The 21,879-nt window shown below is 42.4% G+C and overlaps 1 protein-coding gene across 7 annotated transcripts in view; it reads right to left on the bottom strand.

The window, feature by feature from the left end:
* The window catches only part of ST8SIA5 (ST8 alpha-N-acetyl-neuraminide alpha-2,8-sialyltransferase 5), an 89,045-nt gene that overhangs the window by 11,470 nt on the left and 55,696 nt on the right, over positions 1-21,879 (bottom strand). For all 7 annotated transcript variants that reach the window (XM_080371626.1, XM_080371632.1, XM_080371627.1 and 4 more), the window contains 4 exons: positions 13,168-13,260; positions 10,516-10,602; positions 3,988-4,132; positions 1,612-1,724 (listed from right to left, as the gene is read on the bottom strand). In XM_080371626.1, the coding sequence (XP_080227752.1) occupies positions 1,612-1,724; positions 3,988-4,132; positions 10,516-10,602; positions 13,168-13,260 (438 nt within the window). The remainder of the gene's footprint in view (positions 1-1,611; positions 1,725-3,987; positions 4,133-10,515; positions 10,603-13,167; positions 13,261-21,879) is intronic.

The following is a 21,879-nucleotide window of genomic DNA, read 5'->3' as shown; positions in this document are numbered from 1 at the left end:
GTGGATATATTCAGATCTGATCTCAAACACAAGCTTTACTTTAAAATTTATGTCAGCAGACCTTATGCTCTTAAACATCAGCAGGTCTTTTATGCATAACACTGGTCCCACATGGTTTGGAGGTGGTGAACCAGGGGGGTCTTTTGCACAAGTACTGATGTATTTATTCATCTCTCAGTTCTCCTTAAGCCTCTATTTAATTAATTACTGATATCAAAAGCAACCTGATTTCTACATTCTGTAGTGATCTGATCTGCTTTTTTTAATCATTTTTGGTATCGTGCAAGGAAGAGTTAACAGTGGTAAAAAGGGACCTCCACTGAAAGTTCTTATACATAAATTATGACATTTGCTGCCCATATTTCCGTTTCCGCTCAGCAGTTTAGCATTTCCGTGTGTAACATGTACCACTTCTTTCAACCATAATGATAGCTGTGATCCAGCACAATAGAAGGGAACCTACAATGATCATTTAGTGTATACGGGTACACTAGGCTTTTAAGAAGCAAATTACATGAAGCTTGGACTGTTTCACAGATTAAAACTTAAGACAACAGTTTTCTATAAAGTGGGCACAAGAGGCAGACACAAGGGTCTGAGAACAATGAATACTGAAGGTAAGACCTGTAAATTTTTTTTTTTCTTATTTGATACCAGATTAAATAAAGAATGCAATGGGCCAAAAATCTGACCTAATTTTTGCTGGTATGAAATCAGGGAAATTCATTGATCTATGCAGTTATTCTAAACTGACAGCAACATACCTAAGATCAGAAAATAGGCCAACAGAAGTAAAAAGATTTTTCTTTTCTACAGAACAGGTCATGAATTTGTGAGCTAGCTCTCATATGCCATGACCCAGACAAAGAGCTTAACAGGATTTAGACAGGGATTAGTCATGCATATGAATATTAAAAAAAATCTTTCCCTTATATATTAAGGATGATAGAAGTGTTGCTAAACTCCGTTATCCAGGGACACAAGTCATGGGACATCCCAGTCTATGCAGAACCTGGGTAACTCTGCATATGTTGGGGAGCACAATAGGAAGACATTCAACATTCAAAGTTATTCAGGCATCTCTGCACACCCTGGAGTCTACGGAACTGATTACTGTAACTCCCATTATCCAGCACTTGAGCTCTGCACCACTTCAGAAATACACCTCCGAGGCACGTGAGCTGCACGGTGGGGAGCTATTAACATCTGGCCAAGCTGCCTGTCACGCAGTGGAGGTTGTACCTCTGGTTCAGAACCGCCCCAGAAGATCATGGCCACATTCATAGGACAGTACTTGTGGGCTAATGTCCATGGAAGGATAAATCCACAACCTGAGTGACACAAAATGTCCAGAAAGAGGACATCAAACTTTGTCAGTAAGTCAATGATTAACCACATGGAGTTAGGGAGAAATAATTCCTCAAAGCATAATTTTTAAATAGATATTATACAGCCAGGTGTTTTTTTCAAGCCCTTACTTTCTGTGCCACAAGCAGGCTTGCTATGGCCAGTTTGGCAAATCCCATGTTTCCACATAAGAAAGAATAGCTTTGCAATCTTTTAGTTTTCAATAAAACAGGCAAAAAAGGAAAATGGTGCTATGGTGATTACCGAAACACGAAGTCTGCACTGTCAATCTCCCGGCCACATCTGCTGTTCTTCAGAATTCCTCCGTTCCCAACCACTGCACATTTCTTAAACTGGGAGCGGTGGTATGGCATATCCTGCAACATCACAGCAATGAAACAGATAAATAACCTGAAACATGGAGGAAACAAGTCTCTTTTTTACTTCTTCCTCTTTTTTTGTGCAGCTGCATCTTGCTGCAGATGCACTAATCACAGGAAGTTAACACTGGTTCTGGCACGCAATATTCCCATGGTGTACATAACGGATGGGGTTGTTCTCTGTGCAATTAGAGACAGTATGGGCAACTGAGAGGGAAAAAAAGCAATAACCTGGTTTAGTCCAGACTTAATAACAGAAGGAATAATTTTAGAAACTTGCTTTCCCTTTTGATTTCCATATGAGGGCATGAACCATAAAATTAGCATACCCCAGGCATTGCCTTCTGCACTGCCTGCAAACTATTCGCCTTTCAGGCTCTGATGACCTGCTTTTGAGAAGTCTGCACACATGGTTCCAGAGCAACTCTACGTTCCAGGAAGCCTCTCAAAGTCAGACAGCACATAACAGCTATTTATCAGAACCTAGCCCAAATTTTACTGCTTGCTACCACTAATTGTACTAATAGTATTATATTTGTTAATTAGCACTTGTACCACAAGCAGTGCCTAGACCCTTTGGCCAGGCACCTATTTTGACTTGTATAGGATGTATCTTTCTGTAACATTTGGGCAAAATTCTGTCTTCATATGTAGACATGCAGCTGCTGCTGAAACCAGAGAGAATGAAAATCACATCTCCGAGAACAGAACTGGGCCGTTAGGGGGAGAGGGTTGTGATGCAGAACTGAGCCATGCTACACCTTATGAATATGTAGACATGTGCTTACATAAGCATGAGAGTTCTCATTTCAGTACATACATATTTTATCAATAATTTCATACCGCAAACTACAGCGAGATGTGATAGTAGCACAATATTTCTAGGTGATTATTCCCAGGATCTTTCCGTAGCATTCATAAGCCATGAGGAAAAAGGGCATGCAATTACACCTGTTTGAGAAAATTAGCAGCTTTCTAACAGAGAGGAAGTACAGTTGCCTGTGCTTTACCCGGTGATTTCTTAACACAAAATGCCTCAGCAGTCCTGAAAGGGAGATCAGAAGCCAGGCCTCCGCATTCAGCACAAGGCTCTGGCCCTTAACAGTCTTGCTCCTGTGCTTTTAGCCCTTTATCTCCTACATTTGCCATGCTGCAGCCCTGCTCCAAGGCAGAGGGTGGCTTCGGCCACATAGGTGCTGCCCAGTGAATCCCAAAAGCACTTTGGCATGTGATAGCACCTTCAAAGCAGCCTCAAGGCACACCAGGATAAATACAGCAGCAACTATAGGACACTTATAGCAAAAGTGTAGGCATCTAGTCTTTCATGCATTCATCTGCGCAATCAGGCAGGGTTTTGAGGATAATACTCCTAGGCTTAGATGTACCTATTCTTTGCGTGTCTCCAGATGCCAGTTCTTTCCTGGATCTGAGCCTTTCCCCTGCTCTGCCCCAGTTCCCCATGTGCAAATTTAGATAACAGCCCTAGCCTAACTCTTAGTAGTGCTCAGAAAGCAAAAGGATTAACAGTGGGTAGACCCTGAAGATCCCATGACACAAATCTAAGTACTTAACTTGAATATTTTTCTGACTTTCTGAAAGGGATAAATTTCACTTATCCCCTTCAAATATGCCATTTTAAATTCATGAGGTGTGCCCCATGACAAATCAGTAGTCACATAAGCCCATTTCTGCACATCAGTCACTATGTGCAGTGGGACTTGTCCACTGGTTATAACTTTGAATGCCCTGAGGTCAAGGATTATTTGCTGAGAAGGTTTTGAATAATCATTATGATGAATATATTTAAAAATTGTGCAGCCTGTCCACAGATAATCTGCAAACAGAAATAAGTATAAAAATAGGCAGTCATTGTGAATATGAATTATAAAATAATCATGCCCTCAAAAAAGCAGACCTCCCCCAAGTGTTGGATTTATTGTAGGTGAATACTGTACTTTTAAAAGTTCTGATCAGTAAATGCCTCTTTTATTCAGCTTTCTTAAGTGATTTCATTAGCCACTTTGCTGCTAAATCAGTAACATTGTGTAGGAAAATATATATATTGCATACTAGAGCATATGACCACTAGAAAACAGGATAATCCACTAAAATATATCAAAAATAAATATTGTCAAAGTATAAGCAATGGAGTTTGTAGAAATGTCATACAGACAACTGCTAAGTGCTTGGCTATGGGATAGTATCTAATTCAGCAAGCAGAGTGAAGCTGGTTCTGCAAACGGGCAGGGGCATGAGGCACCTTCGGAAACATTTTGAAGATCTCTTGGTTGATATGGAAGATTCCACTAGTATCCACTTCGTATTTCAGTTTAGTTCCCAAGGGAGTATTTTTCTGGGTGGTGAACAGAAAGGCTGGGGCATTGCAACACCTTGACAAAGTAGACCTGTAAAACGGAAAAGAAATAAGATCAAGGAGCTGACAACAGGCTTTAAGATTTGCAATTACTACTACTCCTAAGATGGCATTTTTAGCTGTAGGAGGGGTAAAATGGTGGTTTTCTGTATTTTCCTTTAGAAAAAATCAGATTCAGTGAAATTTTCCTTGACTGAGGAACTAATGATAAAAAAAAAAAAAAAAACACACAAAAAAAAAAAAAAAACACCAGAAGAAATGAGATCCCTGTACCTGTCTCTTCTAGGCTGCAGGAAATACACGTGCAAGTTCTGCCCTGATCCAGACCCCAAAGCTGAGTTTCTGCCCCCAGTATCCCAGGGAAAACATCCTAACGAATGAGGTCCTCCACTTTTTGTAAATTATTTACTCATCATTGGTAAGGAAACACAGGGGTTAAAGTATTCCTCTGGGGATGTATAAGCTTGGCAGGGCAGGAACTTAAACACAGCAATACCTAAAGACACTAACCAACTTACCAGACTACTGTGGAGCACAGCACACTCTGATTACAAAAAAACCCATAAAGGTCTTAGTTTTGCCTTTGACCTTGCGTATGTGCATCAAGAAGATGACATGGCCCCAACAGATGGGTGCCAAGCAAGTGGTCATGGCTACAACTCCAAAATCTCGGACAAATGGCCAAAATTTGTTTGTCCCTGGGACAAAATGGCAAGTATTCCAATGCAAACAAAAACAGTTTTGAAATATCAAAAATGTGATTCATGGCACGAGAAAAAAAACATTCAGCTCTGGTCCCCTTACCATAAGTTTCATACAAAATATAAATGGGAAAAGCAGCTTCCCAAATAGGGGTCCATTTTTTAGGTCTCATCTTTCCCTGAATACTTTTCTCCTTTTACTGGGTGCAACTGAAACCCTGACTTCAGCTTATTCTTACTCCAGAGATGTAATGTACTCCAGAAGTCAATGCAGCTTATGCCTTTAATGAAAAATACATGTCACGGCAAATGCACAAACATGAGGACAATGCCAAACGACTCTCAAATAACCTAGATTAAATACCTTGCCTCTGGGGTATGTGGCCTCATTATGAGTTGGAAGAATTAGCCAGTCTTCTTTATGGGGTTTATTACAAACACCAGAAAGCAAATACAGAACTATGCAAACATTTCAGTGATGTTCAATAACTATTATATACTTAACTCATGCAGAATGACACAATATGATGATCAAATCAAAGCAGCAATTGAGACTGAATAAGTCAATGAATAATTTCTAATAGCAAAATCATTAAATAATTACAAGCAGGTAGTGGGACTGAATTGTGATATTTGAGATATGATAAAACTCTTCATTAGTTATACATTAAGGAATTGAGAGAGATATTGTTCATTAATCTAATGTCCAATGTTGTCCAGTGGTTTTCCAGAGGCACGTTCCTTAATGTAAATATCTGATATTTGATGGAGGAAGACTGTCAAGGAAATTGTTTTCCTTAGTCTCCAGATAAAAAAGCTAGCATGATTTTTGTGCTTCCTCCCCCCCTGCTGCTTCAGTAGCTGCCATTTAACTTTTGCTGGATTCTCCCCATCTCACCTGATGGTCCAGAGCTGGCAAAGTTCAAAAGCCCACAGCTCAGTGTTGTTAGACTACCACCTTTTAGCCTCTTACCAGTCTACCTCCAAACTCAGAGCCTTTAAGACATCTGCTTTTAAGGAACTACAGTTTCCACACACATTCACACACTGAAGTCTCTGTCCCAAAAGAAAAATGAAAGAGGCTTTGAACTTTTTTTTTTTTTTTTTTCATGATTAGCATGAGTATTGTTCCTGGAACCAGCTAACAAAGGTTAGCTTACATCTAGGTGCCCGTGGGAGTTTCTTAAGCAGCGATGTATCCGGCAGGCCGGTATAGCCAGCAACAGGGGTCTTTAATCTCTTCTTTCCCTCAATGCACTGTCTAGGATGGAGAGGGGTTCTTTAGAATCATAGAATCACAGAATCACAGAATCATAGAATCACAGAATTAGACTGGAAAAGACCTTTGAGTCCAATCATTAACCCAGCACTGCCAAGTCCACCACTAAACCATGCTCCTAAGCATCTACACATCTTTTAAATATCTCCAGGGATGGTGACGCCACCACCTCCCTGGAGAACCTGTTCCAATGCTTGACCACCCTTTCAGTGAAGAATTTTTTCCTAATATCCAATCTAAACCTCCCCTGGCACAACCTGAGACTGTTTCCTCTTGTCTTGTCACAAGTTATCCGGGAGAAGAGACCTACCCCCACATGCCTACAACATACTTCCAGGTAGTTGTAGAGAGCGAGGTCTCCTCTAAGCCTCCTTTTCTCCAGGCTAAACAACCCCAGTTCCCTCAGCTGCTCCTCAAGAGACTTGTGCTCCAGACCCTTCCCCAGCTCCGTTGACTGCCTCTGGGCACACTCCAGCACCCCTACATCCCTCTTGAACTGAGGAGCCCAAAATGGAACACAGTATTCAAGACACGGCCTCCCCGGTGCCAAGGACAGGGGGACAATCACTGCCCTGCTCCCGCTGGCCACAGCACTGCTGGCACCAGCCAGGGTGCTGCTGGCCTCCTGGGCCACCTGGGCACACGGGGGCTCATGCCCAGCCGGCTGCCGACCAGCCCCCCCAGGCCCTTTCCCCCCAGGCAGTTCCCAGCCCCCTGCCCCAGCCCGCAGCGCTGCGGGGGGCTGGTGTGACCCACGGGCAGGGCCCGGCACTGAGCCTGGTTGAACCTCACACAACTGGCCTGGGCCCATCGCTCCAGCCTGCCCAGACCCCCCTGCAGAGCCTCCTGCCCTCCCGCAGATCAGCGCTCCCCCCAGCTGGGGGTCATCTGCAGACTTACTAAGGGTGCACTCAATCTCCTTGTCCAGATCGTTGATAACAACAAACAGGACTGGCCCCACCAATCAGCCCTGGGGAACACCACCTGTGACCGGCCACCAGCTGGATGTGACTCCATTCCCCACCACTCTCTGAGCTTGGCCATCCAGCTAGCTTTTAACCCAGTGAAGAGTACACCTGTCCAAGGCAGGAGCAGCCAGTTTCTCCAGGAGAACGCTGTGGGAGATGGTGTCAAAGGCTTCACTAAGGTCCAAATAGACAACATCCACAGCCATTCCCTCATCCACTAGATGGGTCATCTTGTTGTAGGAGCTCAGGTTCATCAAGCAGAACCCGCCTTTCATAAACCCATGCTGCCTGGGCCTCATACCCCTGTTGTCCTGCATGCATGGTGCTCAGGATGATCTGCTCCATAACCTTCCCTGGCACTGAGGTTACGCTGACAAGCCTGTAGTTCCTTGGATCCTCCTTCCTGCCCTTCTTGTAGATGCGCATCAGACTGGCTAACCTCCAGTGTCCTAGGACCTCCCCAGTTTGTCAGGACTGTTGATAAGTCATGGCAAGCAGCTTGGCGAGCTCCTCTGTCAGGTCCGTCAGTACCCTCAGGTGGATCCCATCTGGCCCCATAGACTTGTGCACTTCTAATCGGAGCAGCAGGTCACTAACCATTCCTTTCTGGACTGTGGGGACTCCATTCTGCTCCTCCTCATCCCTATCTTCCAGCCCAGGGGGCTGGGTACCCAGAGGGAAGCTGGTCTAACTATTAAAGCAAGCATGAAGCACCTCAGCCTTTTCCTCCTCCTTTGTGGCAATGTTCCCTGCCACATCCAATAAAGGATGCAGATTATCCTTCACCCTCCTTTTGTTTCTAATGTATTTGTAAAAACATTTTTTGTTATCTTTTACAGCAGTGGCCAGCCTGAGCTCTATCTGGGCTTTTGCCTCTCTAATCTTCACCCTGCATAACCTCGCAACATCCTTAAAGCCCTCCAGAGCTGCCTACCCCTTTTTCCAAAGGCGCTAAACTCTCCTTTTTTCCCTGAGTTCCAGCCAAAGCTCTGTTCAGCCAGGCCAGCCTTCTCCCCTGCTGGCTTGTCTTTCAGCACTTGGGGACAACCTGTTCCTGCCCCTTGAAGACTTTCTTCTTGAAGAATGTCCAGCCTTCCTGGGCCCCTTGGCTCTTCAGAACTATCTCCCAAGGGACTCTTAACCAGGCTTTTAAACAGGCCAAAGCCAGCCCTCCAGAAGTCCAAGGCAGCAGTTCTGCTGACCCCCCTCCTTACTTCTCTGTGAATAAAAAATTCTTATCATCTCATGATCGCTGTGCCCAAGATGTCCTTCAACCATCTCACCACCCACCAGTTCTTCCCTGTTTGTAAACAGCAGGTCCAGTGGGGTATGTCCGCTGGTTGGCTCACTGACCAGCTGTGTCAGGGAGTTCTCTTCCACACACTCCAGGAACCTCCTAGACTGTTTCCTCTCTGCTGTGTTGTATTTCCAGCCAATATGAGATAGGCTGCTGTTCCCCATAAGAACAAGGGCTAGTGATCTTGAGTTTTCTCCCAGCTGCTTGCAGAATGTTTCATCTGTCTCTTCATCCTGGTTGGGTGGTCTACAACAGACTCCCACCACAACATCCACCTTGTTGGCCCTCCTCTTGATTCTTACTTATAAACACTCAACTCTATCATCACCATCATTCAGCTCCAGGCAGTCAAAACACTCCCTGACATGCAAGGCTACCCCATCACCTCTCCTTCCTTGCCTATCCCTTCTAAAGAGTTTGGAGCCATCCATTGCAGCACTCCAGTCATGCAAGTTATCCCACCACGCTTCCATGATGGCAATTATGTCATAGTCTTCCTGCTGCACAATGGCTTCCAGCTCCTCCTGGTTGTTGGCCATGCTTTGGTCATTGGCACAGATGCACTTCAGCTGTGCTATTGATCTTGCATCCAACCCTGGCGTGCTGCCCCCAGGCTCATCTATAGGGAGCTTGGTGTTATTCCCTTTCCCCCTTCGAAACTAGTTTAAAGCTCTCTCAAAAAGCCCTGCTAACTCCTGACCTAGGATCATTTTCCCTCTTTGAAACAGGTGAACCCCATCTGTTGCCAGCAGGCCTTCTGCCGTGTAAACTGACCCATGACCATAAACCCCAAAATCTAGCTGCTGACACCAGGCCCAGAGCCAGGTATTGAATTGTGTGACCTTCCAATTATACACTCCATCATTCCCTGCAACTGGCAGGATAGAAGAAAATACTGCTTGTGCTCCTGCTCCCTCATCCAGTCACCCCAAGGCATCATTTACTTAATGGGCTGGTGTTGGTGGCCTGAGGGAGAGTCATGGTCCTCCTGATGGTCTTTAGATAGTCCTTTCTCATTGCTCCCACCTCTGGGCTGGCCTCCATACATCAATGTGCTCCTTGCACTCAGCACAATCATTATTTCTCTCACACCAAGTAGGCTCCAACACTGAATGGCTCTTGCCTTCAAAATGGGCTCTGATAATTGTCCACCAAGTAATTTCCAGAAAAAAATCTACCAATAGAACCCTAAAAAGCTTATGGGTGGAGCTCATGTTGGAAAAACCGCTATGAGCCTGGGACTAACAATTAGTTATTTTTAAAGATGTTAATGACTAACTCAGCACATGCATTTTCACATTCTCTCATTCACTCATGACAGCTATTTCCTGGAATAGCACAAGAAAATTTGGGAGAAAGTTTGGGGCCTTATTCTAAACAGCAGCTCTGAATTGTGCCAGTGACTTACAAACTTAACCAGTCTATATTCCACTTACTCTGAAAGAATGTATTTTCTCTAAACCTACTCAAATATGCCTCTTGAATATATCAATATGTAACATTAAAATATTGTTTTGGCTTCATTCTATTATTGCCTTCACAAGACCAATTTCAAAAGTTGTATCTTGAAAGGACAATAGAGGACCTTCAGCAAAGAAGGAAAAAGAAAGTCACATGAAGGAAGACAGAGTGCTACAGAAACAAAATGCAAAAGTCTCTGAAAACCAGAAAAAATATCTAGATAGTCTGGGAGTAATAGCTGAGAAGCCATTAAAAAAAAAAAGAAGTTATACACTAACTCTGACACTACCTAATACACCAGAAAAAAGTCCGGTTTGAGTATTTTGTAGGCCTAATTTGCAGTGTCAGCAATGATATTACCATTTTACACAACCAGAGTTTTTAATTGGGTTGTCGGGTACAGCCATTAAGTCTTGGCTCCATCCTCACTTCTGCCTGAATCATAGCTGGAAATCTTTTCCATACCAGATTTCCTGCCTTTCCCAGGAAGACTGTTCCACATGCCAGAAGAGTTCTCTTTCACTCTAGCTGTTTACTTTGTTAAAGTAGAAAAAAAGTCTGTATTTATTCAAAAGGATGGCACTCCAACAGTGACAGGGTTATAATGCTTACTCTTGCTATCCACATGAAAGTTTGATCTCCTTTCAGGAAGCTAAACTCAAACTAAAGTAAAATTCACCCAGTCTCATTAATGTGGACCATTCTTACTTGAATAAATTAGCTTCTGTGACATTCATCTCCCATTTGCACATCTGTAGGCTCTTCCATCTGTCAAACAATTCTGTTTGTTTCACCCTAAAAGATAAAAATAAAGAAAATGAAAAAATCCACTTATTACAAGGGCTTCATTTCCTAAAACAGCTGCAGCTAGGGTACTATGCAGTAGGCTTTTGATAGGGCAAACCAGTCAGTCTAACCAGTGTAAAATCTATCTTTTTTTTTCTTTTTTTTTTCTCAGACATAGCAACCATAAGCCATATATACACAGGTACTGATGGGGCTCCTCAGATGTTTAGGACTGATTTCTATTTCTGATAGATATTCTCTATTTCTTCAGGATAAAAAATGCAGTATCAAGCAAGAAGCACCTACTGTACCAAAGTATGTCCACAGTCTGCTGAGAAGCTTCTGAGTGTCTGGCAACTACAGCAGCTTTGGGGGGAAAAGTTGCACCCAGCAGAGAGGGTACTGGAAAAGAAGATACTTTAGGTAATTTGATCAACCAACTACCATTATATTTTGGAAAGGTTATCTTAATCCATGAGATCCTACAAACAGCACTGTTGGTAAATGTTGGTAAAGGCCAGGATGGATGGAGATTTGAGCAATCTGGTGCAGTGGAAGGTGTCCCTGCCCATGGAAGGGGGTTGGAACTAGATGATCTTTAAGGTCTGTTCCAACCCAAACCATTCTATGATTCTAAATCCATCTTATAAACTGCAAGAGCACACAGTAGGGATAAGCATCTGTGATGGTAAGAGGACATGAAAAGCTCTTTACACAAGGATCTCTCCCTTCCCCTCTGTTAATAAATATACTTTTAGTTATGCCAAAATGACACTCCTATTTCTACTAGGCTGATACCAGATGACACATTTTTTGGTGATATCAATTCCAAACACTTCTACCTTAGAGTTCATACATGTTCTTCTGTATTTGGATAACAGAGATAATGAAGGCCTTGCAAATATCTACTAACTAGGGAGCAATGTCATAATCTAGCTAGGAAATTTTGAAGTCTGAGATTTCTTCAAACTGATAGGTCTTAATGAGTTCTCTTCAGGCTTGAGGGATTTGAATGTATCAATAAAGCAGAGACTTTTAAGATAATTATATATTTAAAGTGAGTAGAACTTCTGATTTCCCAGACTGTGGAAGTTACAGGAAGGAATTAGGTCATATTGTACTTTCTGTAGCCCACCAAAGCACATTTACTTGGAAATCTTCCATTATCATAAGGGCTGACTTAGGAAATACAGCACGTTAGAAGCAAACACATCAGAAGAGCCCAGCATACTAAGAGCTTAATGCCAGTTGACATCCATTGTAAAAGTAAGGCTAATATCTAGCTGAGTAGGAGTCCACTACCTTCTATGTGCCATTGGATAAGATCAAGAGAAATAAGTAATTCTGTACCATCTGATAAGCATGCAGAAAAGCAATTCAAAACTCCCCATCTTCAGCAGAACACTGGCAAAAGTGTGACATTCTCACCTCTTCTATTTATTTTTAAGCATTGCGAGTCAGCAAGCAGTGCAAAGTTGTTACTCATGTATCCTTCATCCAGTACCAAATACAGAAGACAAGGACATAACCTACATTCTTCTGTGCTTAAAACCAGTGAGGCAGACATGCTCAAAATCATGCAGACCTGGAGCAAAAAACTGTAATTTCTGTAGTCTTGATTGCTTTATGCTACGCACTTGTATAGCTGCTCTTTCAACTGAGATGCTCAGTGCACTTTACAGACCTTATCAACCCTTGTGGATCGTCGGTAAGACTACTAAACCACGGGGTTTTAGTTATGGTAAGGGATTAGGCATAATCTAAGCATCCAGATTCAGTGCAGTGCTGAACACGCAAAAGGACAACACAAAAATACCCTGCTACGCTTTGTCCAATGAGTTCCACTGACAACCTCACTCATTTGCTCAGTTCCATCACTATGGCTTCATGGATACATCTCACTCAACTCATTAGCTTCCTGATGTTTAGTTTCCTAATTAGTTTCCTGGCATATAGGACCACAAAAGACAATTTATACATACTTTATTGTTTCTCAGAATCACATTTTCCTACTTTTTACTGAATGTTATTAAGTTGTGAAACTCATTGCTGATTGAGGAGGCCAAAAATACAAATGGGTTCAGAAAAGATCTAAACAAATTAATAGAGAGATCTATTGTCCACTTCAGTTACTGTACTTTAGTCACCATCTACCACTCAGCGAGTCCTCATGGCAGTATTTGTTAATCAGGAAGGGCTAACCTTTTCACTTCATTTCTTATTCTTCACTACTGGCCACTGTCAATGACAGAGCCTTAAGCCTCTGAGTCAGTCTGGCTGCTCTTACTCTTCAGTTCCCTGGAATATAATAGTACAAACACAGTACTTAATTCCAGTGATACCAGGCCTGACCAAAATGCCTCAATGTATGTGAAAAGCCTCCATATTTCCAAACAGACCTCAGATCAAATTCAAATGTCACTACTTGATGTACAAGAGAACCTCAGGAATCCTTGACAAGGTCCCTATTGATGGGATCTCTTGAGCTTTGCATCTTTTGACAATATCATTGTAAGTAACAATTTTCATCTGCCTGAAAAGTAATCCTTTTAGCAAGCATTCATTCATACTTACATAGACAAAACCTTCACCTCAATGATGTCCTGCCGTAATTCCAGGCATTTGGTAGAGTTGTATTCCAAAGGTCCTTCATAAAACTCAAAATACCTGAAAAAGAACAAGAAAAAAGATTCTAAATAAGGCTTAGAGTAGAATACTTTTCTTACACATCAACAGAAATTTCCTTAAAGTTGTGATCTATGATTTTTGCCTAACTTGAGAGTACACTGTCTGGCCCATAGGCAGGTTATTGCTTCACAGGAAAACACAGATGTTGCTGGTTGTAGAACAGGCACCCATGTCCAGTTTGTCCATCCCTACAAGAGTTCATCTAACTCGTAGTTGGCGCCAACAAGGACTAGCTACCTTTTCCAGTAGTCAGCACATAGCAGCTGACGCTGAAAGTCAGGGAGAAAACACTGATCACTTCATTTCGGGAACACTGTTCCCATCCTTTGGGTGTCTCAATGTGGGGAAATTTTTAAAAAATTTCACCTCAACTTTTGCTCTTAGGTTGAAAGTAAAGTGCTGGAGGTTGCAGCTTGTCTGTGGAGACTGTTGCATAGCTGTGCACAACTGAGTTTTTCATTAGGATTTACTTTTTTGGTATATTGGGAGGGGAAGGGAAGCTGGGATTTTCTTCTCAAAAAAATTTGAGATCGTTTCAATAATGAAAGGAATGAATGCTCAGACACAGCACAAATGAAATGCTATTCTTAATTAAAATACAGGCATAAATATTTACTATTTTGGTTAAATTCCTCCACCTTAGACATCAGACTGGAGGGAAGAGGCAGTAAAACACAATGGTAGCTACTCATGTTTAGGGGCCAGAGAGAAAGCCCAGACTGTCCAGTGAAATCAATGAGGCTGTATTAAAATGACAAAGATGATTTAGGGTTTAAACCAACCTTTGTAACAGTTTCACCTACTTATCATTAGAAGTCTGTATTAAAATCTCATACCTAAGAACTGCACATACCCATACAGCAGTTAGGAGCATAATGAAGAAATACAAGGACATGACCTGAAGGAATAGGTATTATGACCAAGGCCACAGCAAATTCTTTTCATCGATCCTTTAAAATCTCAGAACTTATGAGGCTGTTAACTCCGAACTATCTTTCGAATTTTCAATATGAAAAGAAAATCCAGGATTCATGGAAAAGCTTTATTTAAACCATCATTGGAAATGTAATATTTTAGTTTTGTGTCTTTTTAAAATAACATCAAAATTCATGTTTGACCTGAATGTCTGTTCAGTTCTGAACATATAACCCTTAGGTAGGAAAGCCTTGTTAGTTTCCTTAGTAGTTCATGTTTATAGTTGATACCAAAACTCGGGGGGTGGGGGCTCCAAAACTGATCTGTTCTGGAGAAGTGCTAAGCACTCACACCTCCCAGGAGAACTGTAGGAAGGTAGAGTGTCCAGAAAACAACATCTCTAGGTGTCTCCAACAGGGCCTCCGAAGTCCAGAAGCATCCAGAAGCAAACAGCTTCTGAATTTTGCCTTGTAAGTACATCCAGAAATCAATCTGATGAGGCAGGGAAGACAGAAACTCATAGAAGGGAGAAAGGGACTATAGTATGTGATTAGAAAAGGCCCAAGAACCTCCCAAAGCAATCTGCTACCAGCTGAGAACATTTCCATCCTGTCAAACGCTGCTCTACAAAGTGTCTCCACCTCTCCCAGAGGTTTTCACCACCTCAGTTCTGCCAAATCTCAAACCAACCACTTCTGTGATCCAGTAAGGGGCACAAACCTTGAGACTGAAAGGAGGAAACCCATGCCTGGAAGGTTGCAGGAGGAGAACATCATAAATTCCTAACAAAGAAGTAAAATGATTACTGTCAGGAAAAAAAAAACATAGCTCAGCAATCTTTAAAAAATCTGACTATTTGGAAATGTGTTTGCAGAGTCTTCAAGGCAACCAATGTGTTTTTATGAGTTTTGTAGAGGAAATTACATAGTTAAAGCACTCCATAATCAGTGACAAATCTAGGAAAAGACTTCCTGAGGTATAGTTCACGTAACATGAACCTTCATCTGGTCTCTCATCAAAAGGCTTCGGCTCTCCTTCCAACTCAATCATTCACCTGGGCATTCAGCCTTTACTAAAGAGTGGCTCAAATCCTTTGCACTGGCACATTTCCTGCATATTTGGCTTGTTGAGATGGAGCTGAGCAATAAGCATATTTTGAAAGCTGAACTGCTTTTTGAAAGCTCCAACTGAAATTGCATTAAAAGCTCACCTAGTTGCACCAGGCCAAAGCCCTGTGTGGATGTACTGCAGATACACTTCCCCAACAGAACTGAAACCTCTCTCTGTGGAGCCAACACCATAGGACTTCTTACTGGGAACAGAATTTTAAAGGGGCATAAGGGGGATAGCAATGGCTATCAGCCTCATCCACGTCTTTCACCTCACACTGGATTTCAGTACATTGTATGTGCCTCAGGAAAGATAAGAATGGCAAAAGTCTAGATTAACACATGTGCACTTCTGGCTCTGCTGCTAAGTTAGAGAACTGCAGCTTGGATGTCAAACAGCACATGCTATCACGTGGGAACGCCGCAGCAGGGGAAAGCTGGCTTCAGCCCATGGCACAGGAAACAAAAATGTCATTTTATGAAACAGAGATGAAATTTCCTGAGTCCCAGCCATTCCCTTTGATCATTGCCTGTTTAACCAATCCACAAACCAAAAGTAGAAATGAAAAAGGGTGCGTTACCAAAAAGGCAGAAGGGTGAGGAGGAAAGGACTACGTAAAAAATAAACCACTTCTGAATCTGAAAAGAAATCCAAAGGCAGCATTGCATTTGTAGGGAAATTATTCCATTAGCCTACAGCTTCAAAAAGCACAGGACTGTCCTGCAAGTCTCTCTCACAATCACTCCAGCTTTTCCTGCAGAGCCACTGGGAGCATCAAATTCACCATTTGGCACCTTGTGGAAGTGCAGAGAGAGGATCTGCAAAACAGGCTGAATGACACACTGCCGATGGGACACGTGCCTCCTGGGCCAAAGGCAGGGGACATCAACAGTGGTGGTGGTGTCACTTCTGCACTGAACAGAGAGAAGATGCTACTGGCCACGGGGTGAGCTCAACGGAAACTAACTCAGTGTGCTTGACCCACTGAATAATAATCATCATCTGGGCTGCCATTCATAATCCCTGAACCACATCTGAAGCAGACAGCCAGACACTAAGCTTCCTTGTTAGTGCTACTGATGCTGCAGTGCTTAGGTTGCAAGCATTAATGATGCTACAACAGCATTAAGGGATTTGCAACATGGTATATGGTCAACAGACCAAAACAAAAGGATTCCTCTCTTTCTCCTAGGAGTGTAGATGCTATTTATTTGCTTCACAGCAACTCCCCCCCTGCTACAGACATTGAGACAAATTAGCAAAGGCAGTTCCCTGGAGCACCAGCCAACCTCTTCCCACATAAGTGCTTCACGTTGTACTTTCCCAGAATACAGCTTTTGCATGACACCGGGCTCTAGCACAAGGAACACGGGTTCCTTCAGCCCCCGCGGATGTCCTTTAAACCCAGCTCCTCCGCTTGCAGGGTATGGTCCTGCTGGGAGTGTTTGGACACCAGCCCCCACCACACTCTCCCAGAGGAAGCATCAGTCTCACCCACGCACTGGGCTCCGAGTGCTGTTTCTGCCTATTAACTCCCACTCTAAACCATGCAGTCCCCCATGAACGAAGATACATTTGCCTGTCAGAAAGCTTAATTAGCACAAATGGAAACTGTCCTCCCCATCATCTTCCTCAGTCTGATATCCAGCTAAGAAGCAAGGATGTAGTGCAGTTTATTTTGATTTGCGCTCTTGATCAGTGACAAGTGACAAACCTGACTACACTGTTCCTCTTGCTACGGAAACAGGCAGTGTTTCAGTTTTACAAGAATGACAGTCATGTTTTATATCCATAAAACAGAGTTGATATGCCACTGCCAGAATGTCATCTGCCTGCTTTTGCTTCCCTTTCTGAAATCTAAAAAACCTTTATCCTTCAAAGGTCAGAAGCTTATGGGAAAACCAACATAAGGAATCGTAATTCTTTACAATAGAGAACAAGCTACAACCGAATCACAACAAACGGCACAGATGCATGAGGAATTGCATTTTCCCAGGGTACCGGGCACTACACACAACTCGCTGCTCAATGTCCATTCAGGTCAATTGTAGCTTTCAAATCTACAACATTTTTCCAGGATCAGTTCCTATATCTGAACACCATAAAAGCTGCAAGTACTCAGAGAGGACTATTTTTTTATTTTTTTTTTTTTATGGCTTTCAGTACTGAATGCCCAGAAATGAGATGCTATTCACTCTTTAATTTTCCATCTTTGGCTAACGGAGACTTTCTTCTTTTCTAACCTTCATGTCTCCCATTGCAACCTCACTTCCAGCTGAGCAGCCTACTGATCTCACTAGTGAGAGACAGAATTGGTTTCCCAGTACACCAGCTAACTCTTAGGTCTTTGATCATCTGCAGTTGGGCTGCTCCTGCTTTGATCAAAAGTACGCTTTTCTTGATCATGCTACATGAACTAAAAGCCTGAGACTTCAGTCCTGCCTCCAAGTGACACTTGGACTGAGGCACTGATTTGTCTGATATATTGAACAAAAGCTTTAAAATATAATTGAGCGCAACTGTCAGGCATCTTTTAAACAAGACCATTTGCTCCTGCACAAGCCGCCTTCTCATTTCACTTATTCCTGCAGTGCCAGTTCTGCACCGTTTGCAGTGAGGCTGCAGCACTTACCCACAAGAGAGTAAGTATCACAGGAAGCATTCCACCTACCCTGCAGGAAAACCAAAGATCTTTCAAAAAATATACACTATCCAGTGAGTAAGAAATGGGAATAAATGAACCAACCCCTGCAGGCATCTACTAAATATTTATTAAGAGAACTGTTTAATTAGCAATGCCTGTGCTCATCACTATGGCAAGATCCATGGCCAGCCTTGGGTCTAGACTCACCTTCCTTACTCAGGAAACTTGTAAGTATGCCAGAACACAGTCCCCAAAGCACATGGGGACTCCCAGTCATCAGACAAGGCCACCACGGGTTCTGCAGACGCTTGTAGCAAAAATACTGCTGAGGTGGAGCATATCATGGTTGTGGGGTGCTGGAAAACTCATCCAGAGCAGAGCAAACTAGGTGTTGACTTCGTCAGAGAGCGCATTGTGAGTGAACAAATCCCACTAGCCTTTGCTTCTATTAATATTTCCACGTGATAACATAAAAAACTGCAAGATTTGGTCAAAAGGTTTAAGGGCCTGACATCAATACAGTGATTTTTTTTCCCCTCAAAGAGTGCATCCTATCACTTCCCATGGTATATTCTCCTAAGATTACTCTGACCCCATTTGGAAGGCACAATCCCTGTCTGGCAGACAAAGGAGCTGATGTAGAGGCTGATTGACAGATAAGTCTGTGGCAGCAGACCTCGGGCTCTGGTCTCATAGACACAGCCTAGACTACACAGTTACCACCACGAACAAGAGCAGCCTCTGAAGTCGATGGAAATCATACTGACCTTTCATACTATACCTTGCAAAGAAAACACCCGTGGTTGTACTGAGGTTAAATGAGATCCTCCTACTCTGCGAATCGGCAAGTGGAAGCACAGATGTTTGATGCCCTTATATTAATTTACATTTCACTAGGGCTGTGGCACAAAAAATGTCATTGCTGCATGTTCTGCCATTTGAGAGCCTGAGCTGACTTGTCCACAACAGGGTGGTGCTTGAAAGACTGAACTGAGAGAGAAGGTGCTGTGGGCACAAAGGAGGAGAACATTGCTGGAGAAGCAATAGTCTTCTCTTATACAGGTTGATGCAACTATTTGACTATCTCCTCCCCGGGAACAACAAATATAAAAAAAGATGGTTCACATTCTTCCTGGCTACCACCTGCTGATACCAGTATCACTGGCATTAACTGGTTTAATCTTTTACCACCTTCAACTCTAATGCTACTAGACATCGCAGATGTCTAACTGATCATGAAGTTTCAGTATGTGGCTGTAGTTAGGAACAAAATGTGTCACTATAAACTGTCATGTAAAAAAATGAAAATATAAGCAAGAGATCATGGTCATACATCTTTGTATATATAACGTGTATATATATTCTGAGTTACTGCATCCAGTTCTGATATTCATTTCTGAGGGTTTGAAACACTGGCGAGAGTTACAAAAGGACCTGCAGAAATTATCTCGGTTCTAAAAAGTATGAGAGGCATATGAAGCTTAATCTAAACATATGGTGACTGAGTAGGGAGACACTGCACCAGGAAGCAATTACTAATGGCAGGAAGCTTCTCCATATAGTATAGCAGGGAAAAATAGTATGCAGCTCCTGGAAGCTAAAGATAGAAATGGCATCTTTAGTTCAACGCTGGTTTTCTTTCTAGAAGAACCACAGTAATCAAGAAAAATTCAGGAGCTGGAATTCTTGTACAGACACTCATGTTTCCCAGGAGATTCTTGCAGCTAAGGTTAAAAGCTACTAACTCATAAACCTGTTGATCACCCATCCAGAGTATTTTGAAAAGTTCCCTAGATTTTTCTCCTTACAGTGTCACAAGTTTTTCTGGGACTTGATAACAGATGGCATCAGAAATGTCCATCCACCAAGTCAAAGGCAGTTTCCCAAGATACTCTATATTCTAAATTAAAGATTTTTACTTTAAAGCAAAAAAAAAAAAAAAAAAAAAAAAGTGCTTCCTCAAACCAGCCCCAGATTCATAACTTTGATCTTCCACAGAAGAGGAATGGCTTTTGTATTTCTGTCCTTTAAAAGCAGTTCATTGATAGCTCTACGTACCTCACAAGTAACCTTAGAAAATCACATGCATCTATCTGTCATATCTCAGAGGTGCTCCTTTTCTGGATTCCTTATTTGATCTCGTACTGTGACTTCACAGACGGTTTACACATCTGTACAGTTAAGGAGATAGCTGTGATACCCTGAGGATATGTTTCTCAACATGACTAGGAAAGCTCCTGGCAAACTGGCACTGGCTGCTCACTGTCACTCTGACTTTGATCTCCTGTCTTCAAGTCTCAACACACAGATCATTTGGGATTGCTTGGCTCTGCTGCCCAATACCACATTAGCACTGTGAATTCACCCACTCCTGTCAAAGCCACAGCCACTTATTTGGGACTCAAGCCTCTCTACAATTTCAGTCTAATGTAGTGTCCAATACAGCTGTACTGCAACATCTGGGCATGTGACAGCCGGAGCTAAAGCAGAAACAGCCCTAAATGACGTAGCAAACTCCAGGTTGCCTCCTGAAGATTGTTTATCCACCTGGGATAAGCCCACCTTGCCGACCACACTTCCAAACCAACACTGCTACCCTCATGCTTCCAGGGGCTTGTCTCACACAGCCTGCCATGCATCTTCCTTTAGAGGTTTTCCCACTGTACAATGTGACACCCCTAGAATGATTTATTGGAGACTATATGGAATTTTAGGTTTAGGGACACTTTCTTCTTGCACACTCAGTTTATTAAAACAACATCAGCTCCTGATGAGCAGCAGTGGGGTATGTTGCAGGAAGTCCTATTTTACCAATGTAATTTCAGAACTCTATAGTTTTTAATAAACTGCTGTTTAGCTGTTTTAATCAAATCCATTCCCAACACTAACTGAAATAAACTGCTGATGTTGTTATCCATATGACCACCTGGGAGGCATAACAAAACACATGACAACGCTTATACATCAATAACAGCTCAAAAAAACACATTTTAATTTATCATTGCAGTCAATGCCTTTTTTTTTTTTCTTGTGGTTCTTAAAATTTTAGTATTTCTGTATGAGGAGTTCAGCACTATGACTTAAGGAACATCCTCAGCTCCTGTCCTGGTCAATGAGGTCTGATGGCTCAAGCCCTTCCATTCACTCTTGTAAAATGTGTATTTGATGAATGAAATTAATTATACTTTATTTTGCAGCCCCTGGGGACAAAGCTCCAGAACTGTCATACTGGAGAATTCAGAGTACAAATCAACAGACCCAAAAGTACAAAGGTCACATCTCCATTTGCTCATCAAAGGCTTCTGTGGTTTCACCACCTAAGTCCTACATCAAACCTTATCTTCAGCTCACATAGAAGGTGGCAGAGAACATCATAACCCAACCAAAGATAGATCATCATATCATTAAGGCAGGTTCTTGGCAACAAAAAATGCTTCAGGCATGAAGATTCATAATCCCAATAAGCTGCAAAATATATTAAAAGGAGAACAGAGGAATCAGGGTTCTAGGAAGCATTTGCATATATTACTTCTTATAACCAGCATCAGATAGAACCCTTTACCTAATTCCCCACAAGGATGTTGTAAGGTTTGTAATACTTAGCACAAGATATGAAGCAAAAGGTAGAAATCTCAGCAATGGCTGATACGTACGAACCAAAAAAAAGCCAGTATTCAACAATTGGTTGACCTTGCATCTGAGTGGGTGTTTCAAAGATCCTGCAGCCCATCTAGTCCTCCTTTGGTTTAAAGCACACGTCACTATGGTTTGGAGTGTCATTGAGTGTTTCACTTTTACTACTCACAAGTATTCACAACATCTTTGCTACCTAGAAGACCTGCAGCAATGCAATATGCATCAAAACAAAGCTTTTGGAAGCCAAAAAGCCCCAAAATAGAGACCTCTGTTGGGCGTCTACCCACAGCAGT

This window comes from Falco punctatus (genome assembly GCF_963210335.1).
Source record: "Falco punctatus genome assembly, chromosome: Z".
Classification (NCBI taxonomy): Eukaryota; Metazoa; Chordata; class Aves; order Falconiformes; family Falconidae; genus Falco; species Falco punctatus.
The sequence above is the reverse complement of the archived record's forward strand: the minus strand, read 5'-3'. Positions and strand labels throughout refer to the sequence as shown.